Source organism: Rousettus aegyptiacus, unplaced genomic scaffold (genome assembly GCF_014176215.1).
Source record: "Rousettus aegyptiacus isolate mRouAeg1 unplaced genomic scaffold, mRouAeg1.p scaffold_m13_p_7, whole genome shotgun sequence".
NCBI lineage: Eukaryota > Metazoa > Chordata > Mammalia > Chiroptera > Pteropodidae > Rousettus > Rousettus aegyptiacus.
Genome location: NW_023416310.1, coordinates 8,226,554 through 8,235,897, shown reverse-complemented (window position 1 = coordinate 8,235,897; position 9,344 = coordinate 8,226,554). Strand labels below are relative to the sequence as shown.

Sequence of the window (9,344 nt, the reverse complement as noted above, 5' to 3'; positions counted from 1 at the left end):
TGTCTATGTGTTTTAGTATCATGAAGGCACCTTGGTGACCTTGACAGAAAAATAGAGACAGTGAACAAAGATAAACTACCTGATATCGAGACTTAATAATCAAGACAGTGTGGTATTAGAGTAATGCTAGACATATATAGATCAACAGAAAGAATAGAATTCAGCAACAGATTCACACTTACATGGCCAACTGATTTGCAACAAAGGAGCCAAGGTCATTCAATGAGGAAAAAGATGCCTTTTCGACAAATTGTGGTGACACTCCTGGATATCTAAATAGGAAAAAAATGTTCCTCAGTCCTTACTCATATCATACGCAAAAACTAACCTGAATCATAGACCCAAACATTTAAGGTAAAAAAAAAAAATTAAAATTGTAGAAGGAAACATAGCAAAAAATACTCAGGACACTGGATTAAACAAAAATCCCTTAAAGAAGCCACCGAAAACAAAAATTAATAGACATCAAAATTTAAATATATTTTGCTCTTTGAAAGACACAGTTAAAATGAAAAGATAAGCCAGACTCAGGAACAAAATACTTGCAAAACATATTTGACAAATAGCTGATATCTAGAAAAAATAAAGAACACACTTTTGCAACAAGACAATTCAATTAAAAATTTGGCAAAAAAAATTGGGAATTTCACAAAAGATATTAATGGTCAATACACACCTAGGACACTCAATGTCACCAGTTATCAGAAATAAAGCCACAAGGAGATATGGCTTTATTTATACAGAATGAAGATTGACAATATGGAATTTTGGTGACGATGTTTCAACATAATTAAAACTCCCCTATATTGCTGATGGAAACACAAAATGTTTCTGCCCCTTTAGAAAAAAGTGTGGCAGTATCTTAAAAATTTACACATATTAAACATATTAAAAATTAAACATAGCTGACTTTAGTTTACTTGATCTTAGAGAATCTAATAACGTTCATTTATCAAGTTAAAATGAAACATGGCATTCACATCTATTACACATCTGTGCAAAAATAACACGCAGAGACACCGAAGCCATGGAAGAGTGAGACAGATCATACTTTTAATGATATAGAATAATTTCGAAGATACATAATATGCTGGTAAAGAGGACCTCTGGAAGGATCTACAAGGAATTAGAAACTGTGCTTGCCTCTAGATGCAGGAACTGGGGTCTGGTCATTAAGAATACAAAGAAAATTATCTTTTTTACTCTATTTTTCTGTATTATTTCACCTTTTTATTAGCCACGTGAACGTGTTACCTTAAAAAAGACTACTTACGCAAATAGTCATTGATTTTTAAAAAATATACCAGTTCAATTAGAATAGCTGGGTTCCCCGAAGGCAGAGAACTGGTTGACTTTATCTGTGATTCTCCTGGTCCAGGGAGTCTTAACACGGCAAGCGCTCTGCACACATGACGCTATCCTAAAAGTGAAACCTGATTCAAAGCGTTTCATGTATCTTCGGTGGAATTTAAAAAAAAAAAAAAAATCTGTAAAATTACAACTTGAGAAAAAGCACAAAAATTCAAAAGTATTCCAAATTTGAGTCTAATTTCATGACATGGCATAATGTAATAAATACTAGATGTATAAATCAAAATTTCATCTCCAAACTTGAGAAAATTTCTTCCCTTCTCTGGACTTGTTCTTTAATCTATAAGGAAATGATGGCAGTACATCTGTGGAAGCGAGATTAGACTACATACATTTTAGATATTAAAAAGAGCTTGAATAGGTACAAGCCTCCACAATTTCTGTGTTTTTAAACCAGTTTTATTATAAATATAATTCATATATAACTTGTGTATTTCAATTGCACAATGGCTTTAGTACATTGTTTTGGCACCATCAACACAATCAACTTTAGGACATTTCATCATCAGCCCAAACCCCGTTTCTCTTCTCCCTCCTCACCCTCCCTTCTCCCTCCCCTGGCCCTGGGCAACCATGAGTCCACCTTCTGTATATATGGATTATTGATTTGCCTATTTGGAACATTTCATGTAAATTGATTCATACATGTGGTCTTTTGCGACTGGTCTCTTTCTCTTAGCATGTTTTCAAGGTTTGTCATGTTGGAATATTTATCAGTATTTCATTTCTTTTTATTGCCAATATTCCATTGCATGGATAGACATTTTGTTTATCCATTTATCAGTCGATGAGCATTTGAGTGCTTGTATGTTTGAGCTATTATGAATAAATAATGCTGCTATAGACATCTGTGTACAAGTTTTTGCATGGATGCATGTCTTCATCTCTCTTGAGTGAGTATCTGGGAGAGGATGTGCTGCATCATATGGTCACTATGGATAACTATTTGAGAAACCACCAGACTTTCCCAAAGTGGCCCCATTTTATATTCCTTCCAGAAGGTTCTGAGGGTTCCAATTTCCCTACATCCTCACCAACACTTGTTATTATCTGTCCTTTTGATTCCAGTCAACCTTTTGGATGTGAAGTAGGATCTCATTGTGGTTTTGATTTGTATTTTTCTCATGACTAGTGTTGAGAACTTGGCCATTTGTATACCTTCTTTTCAGAAATGTCTATTTAAATATTTTACCTCCTTTTGTTATCTGACTTATTGCTGAGCTGTAAGAGTTCTTTATATAAGTTCCTCTAGAAACAAGTCCTTTATCACATTTATGGTTTACAAATTTTTCTATTTTGTGAGTTGTCTCCATTTTGATGGTGCCCTCTGAAACACAAAGTTTTTAGTTTTTAGAAAGTCCGTTTTCATCTATTTTTTGTCTGAGAAATCCATGCCTAATCCAAAGTCACAAAGATTTATGCCTATGTTTTCACCTAAGACTTTTACAGTTTTAGTTCTCACATTTAGAGCTTTGATCCATTTGAATTATTTTTGTATATGGTACGGATCAAACTTCATTCTTTTGCATCTGGATATCCAGTTTTACCAATAGCATTTGCTGAAAGACTTGTTTCCTCATTAAGTTGTCTTGGCACACTGGTTGAAAAATCAATTGAACATAAACGTGAGTTTATTTCTGGACCCTCGGTTCTATCCCACTGATCCAGATATGTCTGCTTTTATGTCATAACACGTTCTTCATTACTGTAGTTTTGTAGTAAGTTTTGAAATCAGAATTAGGAAGACTGCGTCCTCTTTTTTTCTTTGTAAGATTATTTTGCCTGCTCTGTATCCCTTAAATTTCCATATGAATTTTAAAATCAGCTTGTCAGTTTCTGCAAAGTAATCAGCTGGAATGATGGGGACTGCGTTGAATCTGTAAATTAGTTTGGTGAGTATTGCCATCTTAATATCAAGTCTTCCAGTCCATGAACATGGATATCTTTTCATTTACTTAGGCTTTTAAAAAATTTTTTCAACAATATTTTGTAGTTGTCAGCATATAAATTTTGCACTTCTTTGTTAAATTTATTCCAAAGTATTTTATTCCTTTCAGTGTTGTTGTAAACAGAATTTTCTTAATTTAATTTACATTTATTATTCACTGAGGTGTATACAAATTCAACAGATGTTTGTACATTAATTTTACATGTTGCAATCTTAGTGAACTCAATTTACCAGTTCTAGTAGTTTTAAATGAATTCCTTAGAATTTCAAATATACAAAATCTCGTTATCTGCAAATAGTGACAGTTTCGCTTTTTCCTTCCCAATCTGATTGCCTCTAGACTTTCAGAGTGATAAATAAATTAATGCACAATTTATTATCTGGAGATACTGAACTCAATATTATATAGATTCATTTTTAAAGAAAAATGAGGAAAAGAAAAAAGTGCTATAAAAGAAAACAAAATGGAAAAAACCCCCCAATAAATTAGGAGGCAAGAAACCTAGTCCTTTTATCATTATTAATTAGCTAAGTGACCTGGAGTGACCTTTTAATTCTTCTCTGGTTATACATTCTATTTTTCAAATATTCTTCCATTTGGCATACGTGTTAACTTCTGGGATATGTAAAGAGTGACTTTCCTTAGTTTAGTCAGCATGATTTTTACTACATATATGGATCATCTTACATCTTTTCCATTTTTCCCCTTAAAAAAAGAATAAAGTTACCCACACTGAAAGGGGGCACACTAAGAGTATCCTCCTCTAAGAGAATATAATTCTCATGAAAGGCACAGTAGAAGGTATTGCGAGAATGTAAGCAATTATTAACAGCTATCTTCTTGGGAACAAGCTGAAACGTAAATGAAAGCTTGCAGGCTTGTACAAGAAATGAGTAAAAATGAGAAAATGGATAAAGCATTTACTGTCCATTATTGCATTAACATTTTAAAGCTATAATTAAAAAATAATCAATAAAGATACGTAAAATACTAAAGGTACATTTTAAAAATACACATTATCTGAAGTTTTCACCACATGGATCATCTTTTAAAACAAAAGTTTTAGGTAACTTTTAAAAATTATAATTTTGATTAAAATGGCAAAAATATCTCCTGACATAGAGAACCACATTACATTTTCTGTCAAACATTAACTACCCTCTGCCTCTGCTAATGCTGACGGTGTTAGAGTGACAAGTTGCACTTAAATATTTTAAATTTCATTTCAAGTGTCTTGGAACCTGTTTTAATCTCTGACATAAAGGAAGAGGACTGTCCAAACGAGTACCAGAGTCATTTCCTTCCTTGTGACTGTGTAGAAAACTCAGAGAACCTTTTGCTGCAATTGGGAAATAGGTTTCTTCTTTTCCAGTTGTTCTGTAAGCCTGGACATACTGTTCAGTTTCTTTAATAGATACCTTAGGGTTGCTCATTTTGTTGGCGTCACTTTTCTTGACTTGGGCTGGTTTATGCTTCTGAGAACTCTGCTTCATCTTCTGAGCTGCATACTTAGCTTTCCCACACACTGGGACACTTTCTTCATCAGAGGAATGTCTGTCATGGCAAACGCTTTTCTTCGTTATGGTCTTTTGAGTGGTTTGCACGTCAACTTTTCTCCTATGATCTAAAGTACCTGGTGGTCTGACTCTAACTTCAGAGGTCTGAACGACCACGTTACTGACAGAATCAGGTACAGAAGTATTCGCTTTATACTTTTCTTGCAACAGCTGGTTTCCTATTAGAATTTTACTGTTTCGAGATTCATTTTGCAAATCAATTCCTAGGAGATCCTTTGAAAGATGTGATGGATGAACGGCACTCCTGTTAGCAATACGAGATCCTTTTACTGCAGGTGAGGACAATGTTTTCAGGTCAACGTAGGGTTGTACATTAACCTGAGGGCAAGATGATTTTATAAGAATTCGTTCCTTCAAAGGCAAATCCCGAAGATGTAAATCAGTGACGCCAGAAGGTAGATGCTCCTCAGGGTTAGTCTTTCGAAGATCCCAATCTAGCACTTTATTAATGTTAGCCGTTCCCCATTCTGATTCACGCAATGGCCATGGAATATTTTTAGAGCTATCACAGAGGGCTCTTTCAGGTTCTGATTTTAAACCGCGAGAGAAAGCGTTTCTTGAAATAACTGGAGAATTACTAAAAGAAGTACCTTCCCAGTCAATGCTGCTCAAGTGTAGGTTGGTGATCGCTGACACGTTGTGGGAGGAGGTTCTGGGGTGACTAGATTCTGAAATTGGAGGCTTACTGACAGCTTTAATTTGCTGCATAGTGAAAGGTCTCGAAGACATGAACTGTTCTTGTGTATTCAAACATGCAGCATCTTCAGATAAAAGCAAGCTATTCAGTGATGCAGAAATAGATTCCTGGGGTAATTCAGAATTAGGAAAAATTTCCAAATTTAACTTAGAATTCTGCTTAGATGAGCTTTCACATGTGGGTTTTAAAGTCATGTGTGACTGAAAACTCATATCATCTGTTTCTGGCAAACTGTTTGCTTTTGGCTTAGTTTTCCTGCCTGAAAAGGAAAGAAAAACCAGTATAATTAAAGTCAGTTTTATTTTACTTAACTTGAGTAAATACATATGCTAAAAAGTTCAGACTGAAAGCACACATGAGCAATTTTTGTGTTGTCTCAGTACATTCCTGGAAACTGTGTTATAAATAATTATAACCAAATAATTATTAACAAAATATCACACGATATTTTTTTTAGAAACAATGTTATAATTGAATTGTTTTCCTCACAGCATTCTGGGAAATAAAGAAAGTGTATTTATAATCCAAAACACATTACATGTACTAGTTGCTCAATAACTGATTAGTATAATTACTATTATTAACAGTTGGTTAAGTTATCAGACAGAGTAGAATAAGTTCACTCCTTGCTTTCGGCTTTAAAAAATTATGTCAAGTCCAAGAAGCAAGCATACAATCCTTACTCTTGACTTTCTAGAAACTTGGAGCAAAATTTAGACAAGATAGATTCAAATAGAATAGACAGATCTTCTATAACGTTTGTGTGTGGCATAAATAGCTATCAAACATCATACTTACTTTTTTGTTTCTTCCCTTTCGTTTCTAACTTTTGTTTTTGATAAGCAGCAACAATCTCAGGATAAGCTGCTTCAAATAATGATTCTTCTTCTATTGTCTGTAGAACTGATTCTCCATGTTTATCTTCTATATCATAATGTTCTAAAAGATTAAAAATACAGTCCCAACAGCCTTAATTAGATTTTAAAAATTCAGTTTTTCCAGGTGACTAAGTTTACCAGGTAAACCAAGTCACCTACAAATGGATAATTCCTTGCAAATCTTGCTTTACAACATCTCTATTCTAATAATTTATTGATTCTAGTACAGAATTGATTTTTTTCTGCCTAACAAGAGCTAGAAGATTACTTTTAAATCTAATCTTTAAATTCTCTTGTTTCAGAGTTAGAAGGAGCAGCTTAGAGGATTAAAATCTTTGTTTAGATAGGTTAGTTGGTTTTTTAGTACAATAAGTGTTCCAGATAAAGAATGGGAAGAGAGAGTTGCCTGAAACTTCAATATTAACTTTCTTTAGTGGTGGCTTTAAGAGAATTGAAAGGGTCATCAAAAATATTACAGTAGTTTCCCCTTATCTATGTGGGGGATATGACCCATGACCCCCAGTGGATGCCTGAAACCAGATAGTATCCAACCCAATATATACTATGTTTTTTTCCTATACATATATACTTATAGATAGTTTGATTTATAAATTAGTCACAGTAAGGGAGTAACAACAATACTACCGATAAAATAGAACAATTCTAAGAATATACTATAAAGCTATGAGACTGTGGTCTCTCCCTCTCTGTCTCTCAATATACCTTTTTGCACTGTATTCACCTTTTTACTTAAAGGAAGTGCTTTACGGCTTCTCTTTGGCACATTCAAATTGCCAGTATCATTACTCTTGGGCCACGAGGCCATTATTAAGTAAAGCACCGGTGACTTGAACACAAGTACTGTGATACTGTGCCAGTCAATCTGATAACCAAGACGGCTACTAACTGACTTAATAGGTGGGCTGCGTACACAGCATGGATTTGCTGGATAAGGGAATGATTCATGTTCTAGATGGCAATCTAGGCTTAGTGGACTCACAAACAGCTGGTAAATGAAAATAAGAATGATTATACGTAAATTCCCAGTAAGATATGTAAGTAGAAGACTAGATTTTTCCATTTATCTTTTATGAAGGCAAAACCGCCTGAGAAGCCAGACTGTAATGAAACTATTAATTGATGAGTTTAAAACAGAATTAGTGGAAACAGGTGAATTTAAAGTACTTCTTATTTAAACTAGCTTAGGGTCCATTTTTCCTTTAAGGGATAGCTCCCACAAGGATAAGTAAAAGCGGGCACCTAAACTCAGTTCTAGACAGAGGAGATGGACTGTCAAACTGGGTTAATGCTGCTTTCCTTCCTGGAAACAGAGTACAGTTGGTGAAACTGTTTCTAAACAGTTTTCAAAATTCTTCAGCTTTCTATTTTGCTATTAATGCTTCAAGCTGTTTCTCTAATTCTTTATTAATTTCATTCTTCAAAGTTAAGCTACAACTTAAACCTTCATTGAGAAATCCACTCTCTCACTCATTCACACATAATTACAAAGTCTAATTTCAATGGCAAATATAAATAAATTTGGGATTATATTCTGTTTTAAAGGACCTGTGCTTTCTCTGCCTTTAGTTTTGGAGCTAATTCAAAGAGTTGAGCAACCTTTATTTCTTTAGACCCAACTACACAATGAAACCCAATGACCAGACCATTTGTAGAGCATTTTCTTGAGAAATATAAGTCAAAACTATTTCTGTATTATCTTCTGAAACATTAATTATAAAAGAAATGCCAATTTAAGACATTAAAATAAAATTGCTTAAAGTTTTTCATATTTACTATGAGTCAAAACCTATTTAAATAGCATAGGTAAACTGTGAGATTGATCTTTGGTGATTGTGATAGGTTTTTTTCCTTTATTTTTACATATTATACATATATATGTTTTATGTATACATATATAATACATAAATATGGTTTACATATATATGTATATTTGCTGAACAAATGGTCACATGTTATAAATTTTGCTTAAAGTGACTACGTACCAGGCTTTTCCCATTCTATTTCAAAGCAACGAACTCCATTTCTGATCCGGTTTTTAACAATTCTGAAAAACAAATTCATCTAATGGGGTTCAATTGCATGACTTATTTGGAAATTTTCAATTTGTAGATTGCAGAATTCAATTTCCATTGATTTTTATTCTATTTTTATAATATTCTAAAAATATAAGGAATTACCCCGGTTATTCCTTTGACTAATTTATTCAAAAGATAATTTTATCGTTAGGTACATAGAACTTATAATTATCAAATCCTATGAGTAGATTGTTCCTGTGTTCCTCTTTTCTACAATAATTTTAAAATCTATCGTTTCTGTTAATTTTGCTAAATCACTTTAGTAAATATTTGCCTGCTCTTTTAAATCTCTTTATTTTCAAACTTTATGTAATTTTATTTTATGTTTTACGCATGCTTTATAAACAGAATATTGTTGAATTGTTTACTCATCCAATATAATGTCTTTTAATAGAAGAGTTTAATCCACTTACATTTATTGTGATTACTGACATAGTGGGACTATTCATACATCTTATTTTGTGTTTTCTGTTACCAAGGTTTTTCTTTGCTACTTTCCCTTTCCTCTTTCATATATTCTTTTGGTTTGATAGTTTTACTTTCCTATTTTATGTACTGGTTTGGAAAACAGAGATTGAATTTCTAATGTTTTAGTGGTTACCCTTGTATGTTTACATGCATACTTTGGGAGTTTTAGTTTATCATCATATATTAATCATCATGTTCATATTTTTTCTACTCAGGTTATTAAATTAACTAAATATGCTTTATCAATTTTAATGCTGTCCACTTGTTATTTACATCTTTCCTCTGGGTTCAGTTTTCTTCTTGCTGAA

At 33.1% G+C, this 9,344-nt stretch overlaps 1 protein-coding gene across 5 annotated transcripts in view; it reads right to left on the bottom strand.

Moving 5' to 3' along the window:
- Positions 1–1,025: 1,025 nt before the first annotated feature.
- The window catches only part of GEN1 (GEN1 Holliday junction 5' flap endonuclease), a 28,798-nt gene continuing 20,479 nt past the window's right edge, over positions 1,026–9,344 (bottom strand). For all 5 annotated transcript variants that reach the window (XM_016153893.2, XM_016153894.2, XM_016153892.2 and 2 more), the window contains 3 exons: positions 8,476–8,537; positions 6,393–6,533; positions 1,026–5,853 (listed from right to left, as the gene is read on the bottom strand). In XM_016153893.2, coding sequence (XP_016009379.2) covers positions 4,541–5,853; positions 6,393–6,533; positions 8,476–8,537 — 1,516 coding nt within the window. In that variant the 3' untranslated portion in view covers positions 1,026–4,540. The remainder of the gene's footprint in view (positions 5,854–6,392; positions 6,534–8,475; positions 8,538–9,344) is intronic.